A 24,882-nucleotide genomic window follows, 5' to 3' on the forward strand; every position below is an offset into this window, starting at 1 on the left:
CTCACTAGGTGAAAACCAAGGTGTTATCAGGAGGCTTTTCAGGATGCTCTAGGGAAGAATCCATCCCCTTGTTTGTTTGGATTTTTTTTTCAGCTTCTAGAGGCTTCCTGTATTGCTCAGCACATGGGCCCCTTCCATCTTCAAAGCCACCAATGGCAGGATGCATCTTTCTCCCATCACATCTCTCAATCTGTCTCTTCTGCCTCCCACTTATCGTTTTAAAGAACTCATAATTACAATGGGCTCCTCCAGATAACGTAGGATAATCTTCCTATGTTAAGGTCAGGTGATTAGACACTGTCAATCAATAAAATAATGCAGGAGGCTGCAAATAAAAGTTCATTTGGGGGCTTCCCTGGTGGTCTAGTGGTTAAGAATCTGCCTTGCAATGCAAGGGACACCAGTTCAATCTCTGGCCTGGGATGATCCCATTTGCTCTGGGGTAACTAAGTCTGTGTGTCACAACTACTGAGACTGTGTACCTCCAGCCTGTGCTCTGCAACGACAAGCCACTGCAAGGAAAGGGTTGTGCACCACGACTAGAGAGTAGCCCCCGATTTACCACTTAAAATCGAGGGGCTTGAGTAAGTCTCTGTGTGAGTGCAGGCGCGCGCTTTAGAAATACTTTGTTGTTCAGTTGCTAAATTGTGTCAGACTCTTTGTGACCCATGGATTGCAGCACACCAGGCTTCCCTGTCCTTCACTCTCTCCCAGAGTTTGCTCAGATTCATGTCGATTGAGTCAGTGATGCCATCCAACCATCTCATTTTCTGCTGCCCTCTTCTCCTTTTGCCTTCAATCTTTCCCAGCATCAGGGTCTTTTCCAGTGAGTCGGCTCTTCACATGAGGTGGCCAAAGTACTGGAGCTTCAGCTTCAGCATCAATCCTTCCAATGAATATTCAGGGTTGATTTCCTTTAAGATTGACTGGTTTTGTTGTAGGAAGGCTCCCCACACCACCCCCACCACCCCTCCCCAGGGCCCCAAGAGCGGGCTTTTGTCTAACACTGGGAAAAGAATTGTCCGAGGAGACATGTGCTGACAAAGCAAGAGACTTTATTGGAAGAAGGCACCCGGGAGGAGAGCAGCAGGGTAAGTGAACCCAAGAGAACTGCTCTACCACATGGCTCGAAGTCTTGGGTTTTATGGTGATGGGATTAGTTTCCGGGTTGTCTTTGGCCAATCATTCTGACTCAGAGTCCTTCCTGGTGGCGCACGCATCGCTTAGCCAAGATGGATGCTAGCGAGAGGTATTCTCGGAAGTGAATCAAAAGGTCTCCTTTTGACCTTTCCCGAACTCTTCCGGTTGGTGGTGGCTTATTTGTTCCATATTCCTTATCAGGACCTCCTGTCGTAAAACAACTCATGCGAATGGTTACTAGAGAGCCTGGCCAGGGTGGGCGGTTTCAGTCAGTGTGCTTCCCCTTAAACAGTTTGATCTTGCAATCCAAGGGGCTCTAAAGAGTCTTTTCCAGCACCACAATTTGAAAGCAATTCTTTGGCACTCAGCCTTCCTTATGGTCTAACCCTCACAACCATACATGACTACTGGAAAAAACATACTTTTGACTATACTTTGTGAGTGAAGTGATGTCCTTGCTTTTTAATATGCTGTCTAGGTTTGTCATAGCTTTCCTTCTAAGGAGCAAGTGTCTTTGAATTTCATAGCTGCAGTCACCATCTGCAGTGATTTTGGAGCCCAAGAAATTAAATGTTACTGCTTCCACTTTTACCCCCATCTATTTGCCATGAAGTGATGGGACCAGATGTTTAGTTATTTGAATGTTGAGTTTTAAGCAAATATAGGAGTCTATAAATCTTTTTAATCTTCATTTTCTCCCAACTAGACCTTGAAGTGGCATATAGAATCATGGTGGAATAAAATCGGTTAAAGTAAAGGTTATGGGAGGGAGGTGGGAGGGGGGTTCAGGATGGGGAACACATGTACACCTGTGGTGGATTCATGTCAATGTATGGCAAAACCACTATAATATTGTAAAGTAATTAGCCTATTAAGAAGCCTCCAATTAAATACATTTACATTAAAAAAATAAATCAAAGCACTAAAAAAAAAGTAAAGGTTATGTTTTTTCCCCTACTTCTTTCCCATCCACATTTGCATAAAAATGTGATCACACAAGCTTACTTACTTGGTTATTTGTAAATACTTGACACTAACACCTCTCTTGCTTCACAATTTATTGCACATTGCTAGGTTTAGAAGAGAAGCCTGAAAAATTCAGTGGCTATGCAAAATTATATTCCTTTCTATTTGTTTTAGTTGCTGCCAAATGGTTGATTTCCTTCAAATCCTGATCTTTCTTTATTCAGACAAGTTTTGCAGGGGGAGGGCTTCAATTTCTACACACCAGGTAGAATGCATTTCCTTTTCACCTATTTAGGTTAATGGCCTTCAGTGTTATGCAGAGTAAAGAAATTATTTGGCCTCTATTCAGAAGACTATTTGGTTTGAAAAAGAAAAGGCTAATTTCAGCATAATCATTAAATGAAAATGAGACAGTTTAGCACAAATTCAAAAAAACAAAAGGAAAGAAAGGAGTCAGTTGAGGATTTTCTAGGGATCAGTGTTTTGCTCTGTTGAGGTTGAGGTAAGCATTTCAGTAGCAGTTCCCAAGCTGATTGAGTCTTTGATGAGGATTTTATGGGTGGAGGTTTCTCTAATACTTCACTTTGCTGTTAATACATCTCTTTTTTTAAGCGGAATTTGTCTTTGGAAAATTGGCTAGGCTTATGACCCTGGAAGTCTGGTCTGTCTTGGAGAGAGAAATGAACTTGAAAATAATTACTGTGACATGCGGGATACAAGTGTTTAACATATGAAAATTAAACTAAAGGCCCATAATCAATATGGCAGGCTCTGTGACGAGTATTTGTAGCCTAGACTTATACCAGAGATTCAACAAAATTATATAACATCACTACCTTATTCCCTAACATCATCTAAACGTATAACTTTTAAATGTATAACTTATACAGAGGGGTCCAGGAAAAAGAAAAAAAATGTTTAGGGATGGAATAAAATTATATGCAAAGGTAGTGATTCTGTTCTACTTCTGTGTGTGCGTGCTAAGTCGCTTCAGTCATGTTCAACTCTGCGACCCCACGGACTGTAGCCTGCCAGACTCCTCTGTCCATGGGAGTCTCCTGGCAAGAACTACTGGAGTGGATTGCCATGCCCTCCTCCAGGGGATCTAATGGCTTTGGAATAGCCAGGTACCCTCTAAGTACGAAATCCCACAGGTTATTGGAAAAATGAGTGCATGCACTCTGGCATCTGCATTCGTCTCCTTGGGATATATTACAGGCCTTCTTTAAACACTTCACAGTGATAAAACTGCCATGGAAACATGAATAACGTTTCTCGACCTGAATGTCTTAGAATCTAAAAACTGTCTATAGATAGAACTTTTTCATTGGTGCCAGGAAATTCAGCTTAGGCTCAATCTATTCATTCTAAGCCTCCGCAAGAGACCTTTAAACTTCTCAGGCATGCCAAAAATCTAGGTTTGAATTAAATGACTAACGCTTTACCTAGTTTCTACCACCAGTTCTTTGCCAGAATCTTTTCGATTCATCCTCAGCCAAAGCTGTTACCCATCCTGACAACATAGCCTTTCACCTCCTCACACCTCATGTCTTTGCTTTTCCAGTCCTTTGGCTGCCCTCCTTTTTCTTCCCTCACATACTTGTCTGACTGGTTTCTAGAAGCTTGGCTGAGATTTCTCTCTGACATAAATCTGGCTACCACAAATTAAGCACCCCCCCCCGCCCCCGCAAACACACTTCTCAATGCAAATCTAAATAGATCTAATTTATAAACAAAGAGAATACTTCTATTTTCTTTACAAAAATAAATCACGTCTTGGCTTTTAAAGGAGAGAATGAAGAGCTAGTTGACAGAAAAATAACTGACTAGAACGGTGATTAGGAAAAGATAGAAGGTTAAAAAAAATAGCTACTCAACTATGATAACATCAGAAATAGCATAAATTTCGTTATTTATCCGCAAGGCAGCCCTGGCTAGATCCGTACAGGTTAATGAGTTATCTTTGTTCTGTGCTCTGATGTAATTTAAGCCTCCAAAACCGGACTGCACTTAGTAGGTGCTCTAGAAATATGTGTTGAGTGTTCAAAGGCTAAGAGAATTAAAAACTGATTTTTAAAAAAGTGACAAAAGCCACAGCTTCATCAAATGTTTAGCCTTCCCAAACAGCCCCATTGTTCTACTCTCTTTATACTCCTGCCTTCTCCCTTGTTTTTGTCGTTCTTTCACATACACATTTAAATCTAAGAATAGAGACGAACACCAAACCCTGAAATAACAGACTTAAACACGTTATTCAAAGCAAGTTATATTAGGCGGAAGCTTTTGAAGGAATGTCAACTCCTAACGGGTTCACTGTTTGCCGTACAGCTTTTCCCGCCTTCTCCGAGTGGAGGTGAGGGGTGCGGAATTAAACCATCAACATTCTCTCCCCTTTGCCTCAATTTTTTTTTTCCTGTCCTTTTCTCTCCTTTCCTCGGCTTTATTTCCTTCCCCCGTCTACCGTTTCTCTAGGGTCCTTGCTTGGCTTTCTCCCGCTCAGCCTGTTGGTCCCTTTGATCCTTTCTTTCTATCCCTTATTCCCAGAAGCTCCAGAAAATACCTTCTTTTTCCCTCTTCTTCACGTCACTTCCCTCCCTTCTCCCATCTCCCTCTCCTTTTCTGAGAGGTGAGTTTCCCCCGCTAGAGGCCACCACTTTCTCGGTTTCTTCCCTCCCACCGACGAGCAGCGCTCGGAGAGAAAGAAGGGAAAAAAAGAGGAGAAAGAGCGAGAGAGGGGGAAAAAAAACCCCGAGGCCTAGAGCGCGGAGGCCCGGCAGCGGCGTCGTCATGGCAACGGGCGCCGGCAGGAAACGAGGGACGCGCGGGAGGGAGGGGGGAGGCCACGGAGGGGAGGGGGAGGGACGGGGGAGGGGTCCGGCTGCCCCGGAAGCACCTCCCCGCCAGCCCCCTCCTCCAGCCGGGCCCGCAGCCCCCGGCCTGCCGCCCCCACCCTCTCCGCCCGGCAGGAAGTGACAGGCCCCGGAGCGAGCCCCGGAGGCCTGGCGGAGCCGCGGCCGGCCCGCACCCGGAGCGGCGGGAGGGGCGGGGAGCCGCGGCCGCGCCGGGCGCCTCCCACCCCGCCCTCGGCGCCCCCGCCCCTCCAGGAAGGGGAGGAGGCGAGGGGAGCCCGCCGCGGAGGCCGAGCGCGCCCCCCACCCGGCCCGGCGCCCGGGGACCCCGGCACGTGAGGTGGACGCCCCCCACCCCCTATCCCGGGAGCGCCCGGGTGCGGAGCCAGGCGCGGAGGTAAGCGGGCGGCCGCGGCGGGGCAGGGGCAGGACCTCCGGGGGCTTGGCCGCGCGGGGATGTTTCTGCAGCCGCCGCGGGCTGTGGAACGCCCCAGGTACCTCCCCCGGCGTCTTTCCCTGCCTACCTCTGGCGCTCGCCCTGCGGTCCTTCGCTCTGCTGCCCGAGCCTCTCGCTCTTCTATTCATTTTCACACAGAGAGCTGTGCTCACTGCTGTCCGTCCGTCACCCTAGTTGCTCCTGACCGCTCCTTCTCTCATTCATTTTCCCTCCTCTGACTTTGGCTTTCCCATCCAAGCGTGCCGTCTAGTTCTCTCCCTGCTTTTTTCTGGTCCCCTGGGTCCCTCAGCCTCCCAGTTCCTCGATTTCTGTCTCCCTCCTGCCTGTCTCCCCGCTATCAGTAAGCACACTTCTCCGCTCACTTGGGGTCGGTTCACTCCTGGCACCACCGCTCCGTGAGCCCCCCTTCTCCCGGTGGGGTTGACTCCTCTTGGGAACTCGTTCTCATCAAGGTTCTAGATACAAGGACCCCTGGGGGCGTCTACTCCTATTCTTCAGATGGCTTCGATTTCTGTGGCACAGTCTCCCCCGAACCCACCCCCTTCTCCTTCCCCCCTTCCTATCTATGCCCCATCTTTCCTGGGAGGCAAGAGTTTCATGCTTGGGGAAATTGATTTTCTTCAACTCTTGGCTCAGGAGGCCCGGAACCTGGTCCACTTCATTATCTTCCTCTAGCTCCTTGCCAAAGATCTACTCCAGCCCAGCCCCACAACCCCCAAATACTATATTTCAGGATGACCCCAGTTTCGTGATTCAGGGGACCTCTATGGTTCAGCTTTTCATGCTTTCTCTTCCAGTTAAATTCTGAAAATTTAAATTGACTGTGCCTCCCAGACTTTCTGTTGTCTTCATTTTCTGTATTTGATTTTACAGCCCCGAAGCTGAGCACAAATGAATAGACTTATGTGCCTGGGATCCAGGAATCCTGGTTTTGATGACAGTTTCTCCTGGTTTTGTTTAAGACTTTAAACTGGTCTCTTTCCACCTCTTTTCTGTTTCACAACCTGAAAAATTATTAAGACTTCCATTTTGGGGGGAGATGGGGATCATATAGTTTATTAGCCTTTTCATCTACGAAGGGAATTCATGTCTCCTCTAGCTAGTAAAGGGGGTCTCCTCCCTCTGAGTCCAGTGAACTAGGTCCCATCCTCTATACAACTATGCCGTGCTGCCTCTAATGCTTACCCACTTTTTTTCCTCCGCATGCTGATAATGAGGATTCATGGGTCTGTATCTGTTTAGTGCTTTGATATTTTGGCAAAAGATGTGGGGTGAAGATAGGCTAGACTTGAAGCCAGTGTGATTTCTCCTGTATACTTCATGGGTTATATCCATGTTTGCAATGACATTTGCTCTTTTTTTTTTTTTTTTTTTTGACATTTGCTCTTACTGGACAACTAATTCTTGGAGGATAAGGATGCAATCAGATTATAACTGGGAATGGACCCATAAGAAATCTCCCCAACTCTAATTTCCAAGGCCAAGCAGTTTGATTTTATTTAGTTTCTTTGTTTTGGATGGTATCATTAAAATGGATTCACCTGAGTGAAACTATCGGCACACCTTAGCAGATATTCTGATTTGTTGTTTACATTCCTAAACCAAATTGTGCTGTGCTGACCTGATATTTCCAATGGCTCCTCCATGCCTCAAAAGTAGAGAAAAAATAGCAAAAGAAGGGGACGAAGAAAAGAAAGAACCAAAGAAACTTATTGTCATTTAACGCTGCTTTGATGGCATGTTTCTTCTTCCTTCTCATCTGTTTCTTTGCTGTGTTCTTAGCAATGTTTTCATGTGTTCTTTGCAAATTTTAGAGTAGACCCCAGAGGATAAATTCTGGTTACTTCAGTGGGCGAAAACATTGAATCTTACTTTCTTGAAGCTTTGATTGCTGTCTTTACTATGTTTAATACCTGTAAGTCATTTGTTACAATGATGTGTTATATTTACTTGGGAATTCTCTGCATCCAGGGGAACTGAGGTGGAAGAAGATAAAGTACCATGGCCAAGGTGTTACTAGTAGCCCCAGCTCCAGCCAGGCAGCTCTTTGGGTGAGATGGGCTATAGTCTAGCTCTTCTACCTCCCAGTTTTATGACTTTTTATGTTGCTTTGGTCCTTTCTGTACCATAAGCCCCTCCTCCATAAAATGAAGACAATGGGTACTCGAAGTGAGTGACACGGCCTTAACCACAGATTGTTTTTGGTTTGAAGACCTGTGTCCTAGTGTAAAGATTTGATACTTAACTAGGACTACTTGCTTAACCTCTGAAAACCTCATTTCCACAATTGTAAAGTGAAGATAATTATATTTACCGTAAAGCACTGATAAATAATGGCGGTGAAGGCCTAGCCCAGTGAGAGGAGGCGCCCAGTGACTTCTCAGTACATGGTGCCATTGTTAAGGTGAGGCTGATAGTGATGTTGCATGTGAGATAAAAATGAGGAAACAGTAAGTTTTAAATGGGATGATTTTAAACTGTTCAAAGGTGTGATGGGGATATAAAATAGCCATACTCTTATAAGGAACCATCTTACATTCAGGCCATTTTCTATTTAATGACAGCCAGGAGGAAATAGGTTAAAGTTGTGTTTTTTGAGACATCGCTTAGTTTCAAAAGATGGTGGGGAAGATACGGTTATAAGTGTATTGAAGATTTGGTCATTATTAAAACAGAGCAATCATGGCTTCTGGAAGAAAAGGAAGGTTCTTAGGTAACTTGAATAAATAATAACATGAAATAGTCACTGGAGATCAGGTGTACATTTTAACCCGTTGCTTCTTCCATCTAGGTCTGGAGTCAGAGCGCCAGCCGTGGGGACCCTGGACCTCTATCATGGAGACTGAGAGTGAACAGAACTCCAACTCCACCAATGGGAGTTCTGGCTCTGGGGGCAGCTCTCGGCCCCAGATCGCTCAAATGTCACTGTATGAACGGCAGGCTGTGCAGGTGAGGCTCAGCACTGAGGGGCTGTGAGCATTGGCTTGGGGTGGGCAAGGATGCAGGAAGATAATCACCCTTGGTTTCTTTCCAGCAGACTGGGCAAGTACGATCAGGTGATGACAAAGGTCACTTGCAGGTCTGAGAACCTTTGGGGTTTACAACAGTTTGAGCAAGCAGGCAGAACGAGATATCAGTCTTTAAGGTTTTTATATCATTTAGTTCATGTTGCTAGATCTCACTAACCATTTCTCTTCAAGGATTGTCAGGTTTTTATTTTTGGGTTTTTCTTGAAAATCACCCTGGGTAGTGGAAGTTAAGAACCTCAACTATTTCGGCTCCTGGAAAGAAAAAAAAGGAATGTAGTTTTGGCTTTGAAGTTAACGCCAAAACTGAATTACTGATACTGTCTTTATAAACACCTGTTAGCATTATACTGTAGATGTTTAAAAATTCCAGTTACTTGAAAATTTTACCTGATACAGACTTTCATAGTCACTGTTTATTTTATTTTTCATCATTTTCAACCCTTTAGAGCCCTGTCGGGCTTCCTAGGTGGCTCAGTGGTAAAGAATCAGCCTTCCAGTGCAGGAGATGCAAGAGACGCGGGTTTGATCCCTGGGTTGATCCCCTGGAGAAGGAAATAGCAGCCCACTCCAGTATTCTTGCCTGGAGAATTCCATGGACAGGGGAGCCTGGCAGGTTGTAATTCATGGGGTCGAAAAGAGTTGGACACGACTGAGCACACACACAGGCAGGGCTCTATCACCTTTACTGTGTCCCTAGAATATGGTCTTTTATTTTCTTCTCTTTACATTAATCAACATTCCATTTATTTTCAGCCAGTTTAGTCCTAATTCGTTGTTATATCAGATATTTCCAGATTCCATTTTGGGAAATACAAGTTCATGTGAGATTATACTGCTGTATTTTTCAATTAATTGTGTCCCTACTTTTTAAGGACTACATGAACTCACTGGTTCTAATATAAAAATGGACATATCAGATGTTGACAGGCTAACCAGATACCTATCTTTTCCTTTGTTTCTCTCTTCCCCATGTGTCCCTTTCCCAGGATCCCAGTGATTTCCACAGTATAGGTGTTAGGAGTGGTTCATCCCAAGTGGAATGATTCCCTTCTGTTTCTCCCTAGGCTCTGCAGGCACTGCAGCGTCAGCCCAACGCGGCTCAGTATTTCCACCAGTTCATGCTCCAGCAGCAGCTCAGCAATGCCCAGCTGCATAGCCTGGCTGCCGTCCAGCAGGTGAGAGGTCAGCAGCCAGCTGGCCCAGGAGGGAGGGGAAAGGCAGTACAGGTGGGTTGGAACACACCACACCCGCCACTGAGCCAGGCTGGGAACAGTGTCCCGTGCCTCCTGTCCTTTTGCAGGAGGATGAGTGGACCTCAGCTTGTGGGCTCACAGTAAGAACCGTGGGAGAACTGTCTTTTAGAGGTAGCATGGCTGTGTGCTAGCCCTGCACTGTCCAGTGTAGTAGCCGTTAGCCACAGGCAGCTGTTGAGCACTTAAAATACAGCTAGTCTCTAGGACTTCCCTGGTGGTCTAGTGGTTGAGAATCTGCCTTGTAGTGCAAGAGACGAGGGTTCAACCCCTGGTCAGGGAAGTAAGATATCATACACCTTGCAGCAGCTAAGCCCATGCTGTAGTTTACTGATACCACACGCCACCACGAGAGAGTCTGGGCTGCAATGAAAGATCCCACTGGACGCAATGAGGACTATGAGTACCGCTACTAAGACGGGACCCAGCCAAATATTTTAGAAAATCCGTCTCCTTAAAAAAAAAAAACCAACAAATGCAGCTAGTCCAGATGGAGATATGGGAGAAGATTTTGGATTTCAGAGACTTTTTAGTTCGAAAAAGCTCAGAAGTTCGTTTATGTTGGTATGTGTTAAAATGAGACAGATCAGCTTAAATAAAGTAAATTTTTAAAGTTTACTTCTCCTGTTTCTTTTTACTCTTTGAAAAATGTTCATATTAGAAAATGATATAGGTGGCTCACCTTACATTTGTATTGATCAGGCAGCTCTGGGCTGGACTTAGCAGTGACTTCTGATGTGACCTGACCAAAGGTTCTTCCAGCTAAAAGAAAGCAGGAGAAAGAGCAAGGGCTGCCAACTGCTCAGGGCGGGTTATGTGGGAGTCGTGGGGTTAGCATACGCAGTAATATGAGGGTGATTGACATAGTGAACATACTTGTCCTTGCTCCACAGTAGAGGCTCACTGCTCTTACCTGAAATCTCAGTTATATTTTGTGCCTGTGATTTGTTCCTGGAAGATTCAGAGCCTTTGCCTTCGTTGTCTCTGTTCTCTCTTGTCGTCTTTGCCCTCTAACAGGCTACAATTGCTGCCAGTCGGCAGGCCAGCTCCCCAAACACCAGCACTGCACAGCAGCAGACCACCACCACCCAGGCCTCCGTGAGTACTGCCTGTCCCCACCGAGGGGCTTTCCTCCCTGGGTCTGTGTCTTTCAGTTAAATTCTTGGGTTTGCCAACATTCAGATTTTTCTGTAAGATATTTCAGGAAACCTGCGTACACTTTTTGGCCAACCCAATACTTTGTGCCATTGATCTGAGAGTGTTTATTTCACCATTGATGGTATTTACTGATCGTGCGTAGAGAATATCAGTAAAAGGGAGAGTAACCAGCATGGATCTGTAGAGGTGTCTTAAGGAGGAAGAAAATCCTGGGCAGGAGGAATCAAAGGGTCCCAAAGGCTAATCGTTGGATTCTTGACTGAGAAGTAGAATCTATTCCATTTTGTCCTTTGCTCCTCAGCTCTTACACTGGTGATTAGGGCCTGGTTTCTGTACTTTGCTGATAGCCTTTAGAGGCCAGGATAACAGGTGTGGATGGTAAGGTGTTCATTTCCTCCTGACTCTGTGAAAGTGAGATACTCTGCTTTTGCTGGTGTCACTCTGAGTTTGTCAGTCATGTGTATTTCCTTGTGTCTCTTCCCCCATCCTTAGTCCTGGTTCCCTTCTGTACCACACAGATCAATCTGGCCACCACATCGGCTGCCCAGCTCATCAGCCGGTCCCAGAGTGTGAGCTCTCCCAGTGCTACCACTTTGACCCAGTCTGTGCTACTGGGGAACACCACCTCCCCACCCCTCAACCAGTCCCAGGCCCAGATGTATCTACGGGTAAGCCACAGCCACCATTGTCCCAGGGACATAATTGTTCTCTGACTTGTTGAGTGAAAGCCTTTTTTTTTCTGGCTGCACTGTGCACTTTTTGGGATGTTAGTTCCCCAACTAGGGATTGAACCCAGGCTCAAGTCTTAACCACTGGACCATCAGGGAATTTCCCAGAGTGAAAGCTGTTTTATGTCATCATGGTTGAAAGTGAAAGTTGCTCAGTTGTATCCAACTTTTAGTGATCCCATGGGCTATACAGTCCATGGAATTCTCCAGGCCAGAATACTGGAGTGGGTAGCCTTTCCCTTCTCCAGGGGATCTTCCCAACCCAGGGATCAAACCCAGGTCTCCCGCACTGCAGGCGGATTCTTTACCAGCTGACCCACAAGGGAAGTCCGTGTCATCATGGTTACCCAGATGTTTTAGGACAAGCGGATCTGCTTCCTATGCCTGACTTACCTCTAGATGTGACGCTCAGTGTTCACAGGTAGCTTACAAACAATTGAGATCCTAAGTTAGAAGATTTCACCTCAGTTTTAAAGAAATTTGCACCAGATATAGTCTAATCTTTAAAGCCATGGCTCACTTGCACAAATCCTAAGTGTTACCTCTTGGCCTGTCTGCTTAGTATATATAAACCCTTGTTCCCAACTCATTGTCTCAGCCTTTTTGATGTTTGATTCTTTGTTGTCAGTGTATAGTTTATACACGTTCCAGGTTTTCTTCGGACGATTCATCACACGTGGAGGATGAGGGTCTCCTGGGTTGGTGTGGAAAGGGGCAGGGCCTAGCGGTTTCGTATCTTCTGTTTATTTTGTCTTGTGGTCCTTCCCTTCCGTTTCTTCTGTCTCTCTCCCCTTTCTCTTGTTCTGTTTCCTCTGCTCTTCATCCTCTCCTTGCCAGCCACAGCTGGGAAACCTATTGCAGGTAAACCGGACCCTGGGCCGGAATGTGCCTCTAGCCTCCCAACTCATCCTGATGCCTAACGGGGCAGTGGCTGCAGTCCAGCAGGAGGCGCCATCTGCTCAGTCTCCTGGAGTCCACACAGATGCTGATCAGGTCAGTGGTGACCACTTGACCTGCGGACGGGCCCTGGGGAGGGCGAATGGAGTGGCCTTGGACCAGGGATCACCCTTCCACCCCATTACAACTTTTCAGAATTCTTCCCCCTACCCCACCCTCAATTTCTGTAGAACTTGAATCCCTTACACCTTTTTAGTTATTTGAATTAGGAAGGGAAGTAGGCTTAACTGAAAACAGCCCTGGGGATATGGGAAGCCACCTCCTTTTTTTAAAAAAAAACTTTTTATTTTATATTAGAGTATAGCTGATAATGGTGTGGTAATTTCAGGTGGACGGCAGAGGGACTCAGCCATACGTGTATGTGTATCCATTTTCCCTCCAAACTCCCCTTATCCAGGGAAGCTTTATTCTTAATATAGGACCGGTGTCCCTGCCCTCCTTTTAGCTCTCCATAGCTGTTTTATTCAGAAAGTCCTAGTTCCTTGTCCTTGCAGTACTCTCTGGAAGATAAGGGGTGGTGGAGGGAATTCTGGTAAGACAGACATCAAGCTGAGTTGCTGGCAGAACACTTGATTTCTTCTCTATGAGTTACTATAGCTTTCAACCTTTAGCAGTCTGTTTCACTCAACGGTGTTCCCAGTATAATCTTCCTCACCAGTGTGTTTTCTGTGCCTTATCTCAAACAAAAATATATATAGAGAGAGAGCAGTGTTTTAGCTTCTTTTGCATGGCATACAAACTAGGGTCTCATGGTACTTATTTCATTCTTTTAGTTTTTATCAGTCAGCAAGTGAACACTGAGCTCTCCATTTCAGTAAACTTGAGCAGGTTCTGAAAGGATGGGTGGCATTTGATTTGGAGTAGCATGAACACTAGAGAGAGAGAATAGCATGTGTCAAAGCCTGACTACTCAGATATGTGACTGTGAGTTGGAGATGAGTGAATAAAGTGGAGACAATAAGCTTGTGGCAGGAAAGGGCATTGTTAAGGACAAATCTGAAAGCCACGTGACTTTGTAGGTAGGAGTGGCACTGCTGACTTGAGCAGCAGATTAAGAGAGTCAGGAAACTACTTGAGAAAGACTGATTTCGGAGCCTGTGCCTGGAGAAGGAAGAGAAATGAGGGAACCTGCTGAGAAACTGTTGGGGTCAGTTACAGATACAGTCTTTGGTTTAGACTACAGCAGTAGTGGTGGCGTCAGGATGAGGTAGAACCTGCTTCCATAGCAGTTCTTTCACTTAAACATCTGTTCATCAGATGTTTGTGTGTTGGTCTGTGGATGGACAGAGTAGTGGTTGAAAGTGTAAATCTTCGTTAGGGTCAGTTCCAACTCTGACTTACTGTGACCCCTGCAAATGGCCCAACATCTTCTTGCCACAATTTCTTTGTCTATTAAATAGCCATTATAAAATACTTGTCCCAGGGTATGTTGTGAGGACTCAGTGAGTTGATGTGTCTGAGTGTTTGAACAGTGCCTGGACACAGTGAGTGTTTAAGAGTTTGGCTCTCTTTGTGATCACACAGGCGACATTCCTCAGCCTTGAATGTAGGAACAGGAGAGGAGGGTGAAGCTGGGCTTGGGGAGGGGGTTCAGGCTTGCCGGTGGGAGGGAGCCAGCAGAGGAGAGGTGAATGAAGGGACAGGAAAGAATTGAGGAGGAGGGAATGAGATCCTGAGCCTAGTGAGCCTTTGATAGGAGGAAGAAGAGAAGGTGGCCGGGGTGAGGGGAGAACGATGGGGGCTGACGGAGGTACAGGGCCAGGTTTCGTGGTGGGACCAGAGGTGGTGGTATCATCTCTGTGGGAGTGAACAGTGAGAGGGGAAAGAGGAAGTGGTTCAGAGGCAGGGAGAGGAGGAAAGTTTTAAATAGCCATGACGGGAAGGAAGCTGATGAGAAGAATCTTCGTAATTGCCAGGTAATATGTACGTGGCCCAGTACCCAGTCCTGATGATTTTTGTAAATCTCTCTCGAAAGCTGTTATTTCTTTACTTTACTATTGCCTGAATTCGGGTTCTTTTTATTTTTCACCTGAATTACTCTACTAGTTTCCTAACTGGCCTCTTAATTTCAGCCTTATTTGCTTCTGTCTCTAATCCTCTCCCATATTACTATCAGGATAAGTTTTTTTAATAAGAAGATACACATTGTTACTTTTTAAAAAAAACTTTATATTTTGTATCGGAGTACAGCTTGTTAACATTTGTTGTGATAATTTCAGGTGAGCAGCAGAGGGACTCAGCCATTCACATACATATATCCATTCTCTCACAAACTCCCCTAACATTTTTAATTGTACCTCTGGCCTACAGAATTTGATGAATCATAATAATCCTTGACTCGTGGCATCCTCTCATCAATGGTTCATTCATGGTCCACTTTTTAAAACATTTACTCTGTAAGTTTTAATCATGTAATAAGCCAGCCCCAGCTCCAGATGGAGCTCCACTGCCTGCCCCTACTCATCCATGGTGACATTCATTCTGATTCATCCTTCCCTGTAACCCTTTTTGTATATAGCTTTACTGCCTTTACTATATTTCTAAAATGTTCTTTTTAATATGGAACATTTCAAACATTTATAAAAACAAAGAAATATGAATCTGTATGTGCTTAATCATCCAACTTAAGCATTTATTGACATGTGGTCAATTTCTCCAGGCCCTTTCCCTTCATCTGTGGATTATTTAGAAGCAAGTTCCAGATACCATGTGGATATATATATATAAAAAATATAAATTTGTATTTAAATCTATAAGGTACTTACCTTGTATATAATCCTTTGGGGAATACCTTCATTAAATGACTTATTGTCAAAATCCATCTGTATTGTTGCATGTCATTGTACTTTGTTTTGATTTCCATGTAATATTCCACTGTGTGAATATACTAGAGTTCATTCATCCTCTCTTCTGATGGTGGCCATTTGGTTGGTTTTTAGGCTTTTGTTAGGATGACTCGTGCTGCTGTGACCATTCTTACACATGCCTCCCATTGTCTACAGTGAGCACTTCTCTTGTGGGACTCCTGGGTTACAGCATGTGTGAATATTTCAACTTTAGGACAAAATGCCAAACTGTTTTCCAGAGTGGCTGTGCTCAAAGAATGGTTTTGACAATAGAGTTGATCGTGGTCTTTCTGATGAGTATTCTTCAGTGGCTTCCTGTGATTCATTAAGAGCTTGTCATCCCTTCTCTCCGTTGATACACTGGACCACTTGCTGTCTGTCAGGCACTGTGCTCGGTGCTGGGAATTTCTCATTTTAACATTCCAAGCCCTTCAAGATCTGGCCTCTTTCTAGCCTCAGCCTACCTGCATAGCTTCATTTCTTGCCACTCCCTCCAGCCTTCCCCAAACATAATGAAATATTTATCATTTCCAAAAACACGGTGCTCTTTCTTGGCTCAGTGGTCTTGCATTGTTGTTACCTGTGTCTTCAAACCCTGTTGGTTCTCAGCTCAGACATCGCCTGTGTTAGCATGTCTTCCCTCATGCGCTTTGTCTGAGTTACTACTCTTCCTCCTCTGCACTCCCCTAGCACTGGGTGCATATCTGTGCATGGTGTAACTTGGTTTTCTTGTCTTCTTGAGTAGAAAGTACTCATTAAAAGCAGGGGCTTGTGTCTTTCATCTCTGCATTCCCAGTATCCAGTGCAGTAGTTGGTAGATGTTGAATGAATGGGGAAGAAAGGGAAAGTCTGAGACATCTTGAAGGAATAAAATAACTGAACTTGATGACGGATTTTGTACAGAATGAAGGAGACTGAGAATCAGATATGACTTGAGAGCCCCTCTCTGGGAAGACCTTCTCTGTGTGTACAGGTGAGGGTACAGCTGAGGGGGCCGTGGAATATCTGTAGCTGTTGTCACTGCTTCTGACTCAGTCATGGTAGTCTTTCACTTTAGTGCCCTTGATCCCCAAGTTTCTCAATCTGCCTTTTGCTTCCTATCTTTCAGGTGCAGAACTTGGCCGTCAGGAACCAGCAGGCCTCTGCCCAAGGACCCCAAATGCAAGGCTCTGCCCAGAAGGCCATCCCTCCTGGGGCCTCCCCTGTCTCCAGCCTCTCCCAGGCCTCTAGCCAGGCCCTTGCGGTGGCTCAGGCTTCCTCTGGGGCCTCAGGCCAGTCCCTCAACCTCAGTCAAGCTGGTGGAGGCAGTGGGACTAGCATCCCAGGGTCCATGGGTCCTGGAGGAGGCGGCCAGGCTCCTGGGGGCTTGGGGCAGTTACCTTCCTCAGGAATGGGTGGTGGTGGGAGCTGCCCCAGGAAGGGCACTGGAGTGGTGCAGCCCTTGCCTGCAGCCCAGGCAGTGACTGTGAGTCAGGGCAGCCAGACAGAAGCAGAAAGCGCAGCAGCCAAGAAAGCAGAAGCAGACGGAACTGGTCAGCAGAACGTGGGCATGAACCTCACCCGGACCGCCACTCCTGCTCCCAGCCAGACCCTCATTAGCTCAGGTACTCTGTCTCTTCCCATAATGTTCTTATTCCCTCGGGGCTAGCTTGAAGTCTTCAGGGTCCGTGTCTTTGCCCTTCTTGCTCGTTTTGGTCCTGAAATAGTGAAAGGAAAGAATCACATCAGCCTTGTTTGTATTAGTCCAGGAGACAGGATGACAGGTAGCAGAGAGGGATCTTGTCTGTTTCTGCCAGGCAGCAGTCAGTTTACAAGTTGCCTTGTCCTCTCCTTCTTAGGTCCTGACTTCTTCAATTTACTCCCTTTACCCTTTCATTCACTAGGGTCTTTTCTTTCTTTTTTTAAAATTTGGTTGTTCTGAGTCTTAGTTGTAGCACGTAACTAAGTGCTTCAGTCTTCATTGTAGCATTTGGTTCTTCATTGCTGTGCACAGGCTTCTCTGTAGTTGTGGTGCACAGTCTTAATTGTCCCAAGCATGTGGGATCGATCAGACCCCTGTTCCCTGCATTGGAAGGTGGAATCTTAACTACTAGACCACTGGGGAAGTTCCCACTCAGTTCTTTTTGAATGGCTTGCTGTGTTCTAGGGAGGGTACTGGAATACATCATTGAAAAACAGACTCTTCTGCCCATGGAGCTTGCAATTTACCGTAAGGGATGAGTTCTCTTCCTCACACATTTACTGTTGGTCAGTTGGCAGTGTAGAGCAAAGACTGTGTGCCTTCGAGTACTTAGGGTGAGGGAATAGAGCCCTGCTTTAATACAGTCCAACTTGTGATCATCTGTATTGATGGTAAGGATGGTAAGGATTAAAAAGAATAAATAATAGTAATAACCCAGGGTAGTGCTTGCTTTCAGGCTGTGGATAGAGTTAGATGTGGATACCCTATCTGGTAGTGTTTATTTTTGCTTCCTTGTTTCTAGTACTTTAAGTGTTGTATATTTGAGTAATGTACTCCCCATATTTAAGAGTTACTTATCATTTGTTTTCCTAACACCTAGTATGGCACTTTACAAACTATGGCACTTGTAATATCAAAGTGCTTTCATGTCACATATAGTTTCTGGGCACTCTGGTAGGGTGTGAAGCAGGGGAGATCCCATCTCCAGTTTACAGTGGAGGGAACTGGGTCAAGTCCGAGCCCACAGCGGCTGACTCTTAAAACTTCTCATGGGTGGTGACCTAAACTGATGAATCGTGGAGACCCGAGGCAATCATGGGAAGATGTTGGTAGCTTTACCTCTGTGGATATTTATTCTTTCAGTGACTGTTAAGTGTTTCTTGTGTATCAGGACCTGGGCTGGGTTCTAGGGATGTAAAAACGAATGAAATGTGGACTTGGCGCTTGAGGAGAAGAATCTAACCATGAAGGTTAGATTGGGCCCGCCATTGTCCTTGCTGAGTGCCAAGTAATAGGATTTAAATAAAGCAAAAAAAGAGAAAAAAGAGTTAGATAAATGCAGGAAATTAGTGAGGACTGTTACATGCTTGAGCAAAGGTGGTCTTTGCCTGACATCTTTAAGGCTGGAGATGGTTGGTAACGTCTGACTCAGAGGAAAGAGTGTAAACCAGGTGGCCTGTCAGGCCCCTCCAGCTCGCTTTCCATTCGTAGTTTGAGTCTACAACTAGGTTCACCTTGGAAAGCTGCTTTGACTGGCGCCTTTGATGATGTTGCTCATGTCTGCTCTTCCTTCCTTTTGTGTCTCTGGGGGCTCGTTCCCGCAGCCACCTACACGCAGATCCAGCCCCACTCCCTGATTCAGCAGCAGCAGCAGATCCACCTCCAGCAGAAGCAGGTGGTGATCCAGCAGCAGATCGCCATCCACCACCAGCAGCAGTTCCCGCACCGCCAGTCCCAGCTTCTGCACACAGCCACGCACCTCCAGCTGGCCCAGCAGCAGCAGCAGCAGCAGCAGCAACAGCAGGCCACCACCCTCACTGCCCCGCAGCCTCCGCCGGGTCCCCCGACCCAGCCGGTCCCGCCATCCCCATCCCAGCAGCCAGCCCAGACCCTGGTCGTCCAGCCCATGCTGCAGTCTTCACCGCTGTCCCTGCCGCCGGACCCCGCCCCCAAGCCCCCTATTCCCATCCAGTCCAAACCGCCGGCAGCCCCCCTCAAGCCCCCTCAGCTAGGGGCTGCCAAGATGTCTGCCGCCCAGCAGCCCCCACCCCACATCCCTGTGCAGGTGGTGGGCACCCGGCAGCCGGGTACAGCCCAGGCCCAGGCTTTGGGGCTGGCCCAGCTGGCAGCTGCAGTCCCCACTTCCCGGGGGATGCCAGGCACAGTGCCGCCAGGCCAGGCCCACTTGGCCTCCTCGCCGCCTTCATCCCAGGCCCCCGGTGCGCTGCAGGAGTGCCCACCCACGTTGGCCTCAGGGATGACCCTGGCCCCTGTGCAGGGGACGGCGCATGTGGTGAAGGGAGGGGCGACCACCTCCTCACCGGTGGTCGCGCAGGTCCCTGCCGCCTTCTACATGCAGTCTGTGCACCTGCCGGTGAGTGTTGCCCCGTGATTGTGAGCACACGTCATCCTCAAGGGGACCTGAGCTTAATTTCGGAAGGGAATAAAGGGTTGAGGAGGTTAGGATATTAGTGCTTCTTTTGTAAGAGAGAGTTTTAATGGAAGGTTAAGATCCTGGCATGTATTCAGTCTTTCATAAGAGACATCAACGTATATAATACCTGAATGTCGTACTCCTACATGAAATTCTGTATTTTTGGATCTATACTAAGTTATATTAAGATACAGCTTTAACCACCAAAATCAATCTTTAAAGAAACAGCAATTCTCAGTTGGGCTGTGATGAACCCGGGTCTCCAGGTCTAGGTCAGGACTAAATAATGTTGTATGTTCTTTTGTCTTGATGTAGAAATTACACTTGTTGGGAATGACCAGAAATTTTACTGTACCATGGGACATACACACACTGGGGAATCTAGAACTAAGACAATTTTCTTGGACAGTATGGGAGTAATTGCGTTTCATCATTATCCTTTGCTCATAAATCTTGTTTTCCTTCCTGTTCTTCACTTTATAGGGCAAACCCCAGACACTGGCTGTAAAGCGCAAGGCTGAGTCTGAGGAGGAGCGAGATGATGTCTCCACACTGAGTTCAATGATTCCCGCGAAGACATCGCCAGTGGTAGAGAGCCCAAAGGCCATGGAGGAGAAGGGTGGTCTTGGAGGTGAGGAATGGACTTCTGCAGGACTGCCGAGTGCACAGAAATGAGAGGAAAGCTCTGAGTGAGTTAAGAGTTGAGTCTGATTCATTAGAATGTGGGCCTGAACTTGGTGGAGAGCTGGACACAGGGAAGCCAGGATGATTGATCAAAGAGGAAGATGTGCTACTATGGACGATCAGGCTGGCTTGGCTCATCATTGGATCATTTAGGTCATCCCCTCCCTGTTCCTTAATCTCGTGTTTTATTTTCTAGAGAAAGCTGAGCCAGTGACCAGCGCGAACACTAACACCCTGAGCAGTGACATTGTAGCTTTGGCTCCTGCCCCATCAGCGCCCCCTCCTTCGCTGGCCATGGTGTCCAGACAGATGGGTGACTCCAAGCCCCCCCAGGCCATTGTGAAGCCCCAGATCCTCACTCACATCATTGAAGGCTTCGTTATCCAGGAAGGAGCAGAGCCTTTCCCGGTGAGGGCAGGGCCAGAAGGTGGGGCTTTCACATGGGGACTTGGTCTGTTGGGCTGTCTTTTCAAACTCCAGAGACTCAGAAGGCTCAGAACTATTTAATTATTAGAGAACGGTTCAGTTCTGTTGTTTGTAGGATTAGCTATGAAGAAGGAAGGGAAAAGAAGAAGAAAGACTATGTAGACCAGGAACTGAAAATAGTGGGGAGAGGAGAAGCAAAGGAAAAAAGTGACCTTTAAGGCTGTCATGGTTGTTTTTTATTTGTTTGTTTTTGGGCCCCTTTGTATAGCATTCGGGCATTGTACAGCATTTGGGATCCTAGTTCCCTGACCAGGTACTAACCTGGGCCCCCTGCATTGGGAGCTTGGAGTCTCAACCACTAGACCACCAGGGAAGTCTCTAATTAGGTTGTTTCATAGTGAAGAAAATTGTGGTGGAGAAGTTGAGAGACTTTTCTGGATACCATGAGTTGCAGAAGCAGGACTTAGAACACAGGTCTCTTGCTTCCAAGTGTGTTCCCTGCAGTTTAGGAAGGAAAAGGACAAGATAGGGAGCTGGGGTAGGAGGCCCTTCTCCAGCAGCTAATCTGAAAAAAGCCAGTTAGAGACTCTAGATTGCTATATTGAAAATGGTTCTGTCTTCGTGACTTTGCCATTAACTCTGAGATCGAGGCAAAGACATGGTGGTGAGAAGTGGTGGGGAAAGCTATAGAAAGGAGTTAGGCTAATATAACTCACCTTTTTCTGGAACAGGTGGGCTGTTCTCAGTTATTGAAAGAGTCTGAGAAGCCCCTGCAGACTGGCCTCACCACAGGACTGAATGAGAATCAGTCGGGTGGTCCCTTGGGTGGGGACAGCCCATCTGCTGGTGAGTATTCATTTAGAGACCCATCTAGGAATGAGGCTGATGGAGATATGTTTGAGGACTTAGCGTAAAATAGCAATTAGCTCTTTCAAGTGGGAATTATGTGAAGTCCATCTACATCAGTATACCTAGAATCACACAGAAGTTGTTCCCATAGGGTTAAGGGGAATTTTATCAAGCTGATCTGTTGGATTATTTACTATAAGGATATATTTTTCAAAGGATAATATGAAATAGGCTGTTTCTTAATTTCCAGTTCTCCTTATTTTAGATTCTGTGATATATGTTAAGGAGTCTTGTTTACATTTCCCCTCTCCTGCTTTTGAAAACTTCTGTGTCTGTGTGTGTGGGGAGGTGGGGTGGGGAGGGAGAAATCTCATATCTTTCCAGGCATTAGTAATTAGTTCCTCTCTCCTGTGGAAAAGTGCAGTCAAATCTGAGACTACGAATTATGAAGAAATTAGTCATTTAAAATGGAGATCATCTGGCTTAAGGTTAGGAAGACTGTGATGTCTTGAGGGACAGGTCTTTATGGTTTTGGATTTTGAACTTTGTTTTCGGGATTCTCAGTTAGGCTGAGTAGGTCTTTGAGGGGAACGCTGAGAGTAATTAGAGTCCAGTGCTGGGCCTGAGGGTGGCCTGAGCGGCAGCAGGAACCCATGCAGCCCTGCAGCGCTGCCTTGTTTTCAGAGCTAGATAAGAAGGCAAACCTCCTCAAGTGCGAGTACTGTGGGAAGTACGCCCCCGCCGAGCAATTCCGCGGCTCCAAGAGATTCTGCTCCATGACTTGCGCTAAGAGGTACAGTAGGCTCCCGTCTCGCCCTCCTCCCTCGGACACCCCTTCCCCAGGATCCGCTCGAGACCCAGAGCTAACGTCTCCTTCACCTTCATTCTCTTCTCCAGATTGGCCCCTAAAATCCTAGTTCACATGTAGAGCAGAGGAGCAAGGTGGTCTTGCATAGCAGCACCCCTGACCTCGTGTATGTTCCCTGACCCACAGGTATAATGTGAGCTGTAGCCACCAATTCCGGCTGAAGAGGAAAAAAATGAAAGAATTTCAGGAAGCCAACTATGCCCGTGTTCGCAGGCGCGGACCCCGCCGCAGCTCCTCGGACATCGCCCGTGCCAAGATCCAGGGCAAGCGCCACCGAGTGAGCCATCATTGTGGGGCGCGATGCTGCAAACCGGGCCTGTTTCCTTCTCTCCCCCGCAGAGCAGCTCCTTTCCCCTGGGAAAAAAAAAGTGTGAGACCAGAACTCTGGTTTCACATGGATCACATCGCTCCAGATTCCGAAATCCTTATCTTTTTGTCTCTTCTCATCTGATTTACCTGTTGTTTCTGTTAATCCTTACCTCTTGTTAGAGGAGGGAAAATCTAGGGGAGTTGTTGGCAGAAGAAGGGAACCAAGAGAGGGACACAGTTCACACTTGAAAGGCACTTGAGAGCAGACTAGTGACTTTGGGCATTTGCATATGAAGTACAGAGTACTTTACTTGTGCTGGGATTAGTTTTTCCTCTGTGCCTCAAACCTAGGATGGGGGGAGAGAGGGAGACCTCATGACACTTACGATCTCACTGTTTTTCCTGTAGGGTCAAGAGGACTCTAGCCGGGGTTCAGATAATTCCAGTTACGATGAAGCACTCTCTCCAACATCTCCTGGGCCTTTATCCGTGAGAGCAGGGCATGGAGAACGTGATCTGGGGAATCCCAACACAGCTCCACCCACCCCAGAATTACATGGCATCAACCCTGTGTTCCTATCCAGTAATCCTAGCCGCTGGAGCGTAGAGGAAGTCTATGAGTTCATTGCTTCTCTACAAGGTATCAAGGGCCTGTCCGCCAGAACCTGGGTCATCTGTAGTGCTTTGTTTTCCTATGGTTTTTTTGAGGCCATCCCACAGGGCTTTGTAGATGGAAATGTAGAGGCCTAAGTATGGTATGATGAAGGTCCCCCAGAGAAGGAAATGGCAACGTACTCCACTGTTCTTGCCTGGAGAATCCCGTGGACAGAGGAGCCTGGTGGGCTATGGTCCATGGGGTCAGATGGGACTGAGCATGTATACACGCACGCGCTTGACAAGGGATAGTTTTCTCCAGAAAGGAAAACCATCCTACCCTTCTCGCTATTTTGTCTGAATTTTGGGCCCTTAGAGATGGCATGAACGCTGATTTTCTTGGCAGTGTCAAAGAAAACACTGTATTTTGCTCTCTCCTTTCCCTTCCTCAAGTTATCTGAGTTGAACAGCTTAGTTGGTGGAACACCTTAGTTCTTTTATCTTGGCTCTTTTTTTAAAAAAATAGCTAGTTGCTCTGGTTTCATTTTGCTTCCATATCTTGACATCTTGGGCCACTGTATCACTGGATTTAGGACAAGTTCTTTTGGTGCTACCATGTAGCTTCTCATACATACCCCACCGTTTCCTCCTAGGCTGCCAAGAGATTGCAGAAGAGTTTCGTTCCCAGGAGATCGATGGACAGGCCCTCTTATTACTTAAAGAGGAACATCTCATGAGTGCCATGAACATCAAGCTGGGTCCTGCCCTCAAGATCTGTGCTAAGATAAATGTCCTCAAGGAGACCTAAGGTGGCCCTCTTGCACAAACCAGCCTAAGGCAGACACTCCCCACCGTCCAGGTTATAACCTGGTGCCAGCAGAGACTCCATGAGGAAGACAGAGCTGTGCTGTCTTCTGCAGGAGGGGATCACCGAGACAGGGAAGAACCGTGCAAGAACTGGTCGCTGGTGCTACATGGTGGCAGCTTTGACGTTTCTCTGGGTTTTATTTTTTAAATCTTCACAATTCTCACCTACCCTAATCCAATCTTTGTGAAAGAGGCAGTCTAGAGAACTAGGACTGCTCAGCCTTATCCCGGAGTGGAGTGTCTAGCCAGGGTCTGAATTCTCCAGGAGGAGGAGGAGGAATGTACAGTGTGGTGAGACAAGAAAATGGGTGGACTGTAGGTGTGCCTCGGCAGTGGTGGCGGGGCTTGTGTGACACAAGTAGGAAAACCTGGTCCTCCCTCTTCCCTCCGGCTCCTCCCGACTGTAGCTGTGGCCCAGACTTCTGTTGTCACTCCCTTAGTGTTGGGTATTTTCTCCTGCATCCTCACTGGCCAGTGTAGGGACTGGGTTGCCATCATTCTGATTTGCTGCAGAAACTAAAAGTATTGGGTACATATGTGGCTGTCGTCATTCTTTTTGCACCCCCCTGCTCCCTTCCAATTTGTTGTCTTCTACTCTACTTTTCTTTCCATTCCAACTCTGCTCTGTCCTATAGCTTTATAAAGCAGGAGCGCGTGGGGCTGAGGTCAGGAGTAGAAGGACCTGCCTTGAGCGCTATTCCTTATACAACAAAAATATTAAATATTTTTTTTCCTCCTCAGTAAAAGGATGAAAATTGGTCTCGGTTGTCTCTTAATTCATCATTCCAGT

The 24,882-nt window shown here is 46.7% G+C and overlaps 1 protein-coding gene across 5 annotated transcripts; it reads left to right on the plus strand.

Annotated features, from left to right (window-relative positions):
- The first annotated feature begins 4,973 nt into the window (after positions 1–4,973).
- On the plus strand, positions 4,974–24,850 carry PHC1 (polyhomeotic homolog 1). Of its 5 annotated transcripts, XM_027541252.1 has the most exons (16): positions 5,172–5,352; positions 7,384–7,463; positions 8,204–8,361; positions 9,506–9,616; positions 10,709–10,789; positions 11,368–11,517; positions 12,415–12,570; positions 16,489–16,984; positions 18,666–19,435; positions 19,979–20,126; positions 20,376–20,587; positions 21,337–21,451; positions 22,139–22,247; positions 22,449–22,599; positions 23,040–23,271; positions 23,879–24,850. In XM_027541252.1, exons 3-16 carry the CDS (start codon positions 8,248–8,250, stop codon positions 24,031–24,033), a joined length of 3,000 nt encoding a protein of 999 aa, XP_027397053.1. In that variant the 5' UTR covers positions 5,172–5,352; positions 7,384–7,463; positions 8,204–8,247; the 3' UTR covers positions 24,034–24,850. The 5 variants fall into 5 exon arrangements, with proteins under 5 accessions (XP_027397052.1, XP_027397055.1, XP_027397053.1 ...); XM_027541251.1 differs by lacking the exon at positions 7,384–7,463 and having other exon boundaries at positions 4,974–5,352; XM_027541254.1 differs by lacking the exon at positions 7,384–7,463 and having other exon boundaries at positions 4,974–5,352; positions 12,439–12,570.
- The last annotated feature ends 32 nt before the right edge of the window (positions 24,851–24,882 follow it).

The sequence above is a fragment of the Bos indicus x Bos taurus genome, chromosome 5 (genome assembly GCF_003369695.1).
Source record: "Bos indicus x Bos taurus breed Angus x Brahman F1 hybrid chromosome 5, Bos_hybrid_MaternalHap_v2.0, whole genome shotgun sequence".
NCBI classification, from domain to species: domain Eukaryota; kingdom Metazoa; phylum Chordata; class Mammalia; order Artiodactyla; family Bovidae; genus Bos; species Bos indicus x Bos taurus.

What these genes read in the sequence shown, in the direction of transcription:
- PHC1 (XM_027541251.1), top strand. Translation starts at nt 8,248, where the DNA reads ATGGAGACTGAGAGTGAACAGAACTCCAACTCCACCAATGGGAGTTCT. An exon ending in GCCTGGCTGCCGTCCAGCAG is followed by an intron (nt 9,617 to 10,708) that starts GTGAGAGGTCAG and finishes GCCCTCTAACAG; the next exon opens with GCTACAATTGCTGCCAGTCG. An exon ending in TCCACACAGATGCTGATCAG is followed by an intron (nt 12,571 to 16,488) that starts GTCAGTGGTGAC and finishes CCTATCTTTCAG; the next exon opens with GTGCAGAACTTGGCCGTCAG.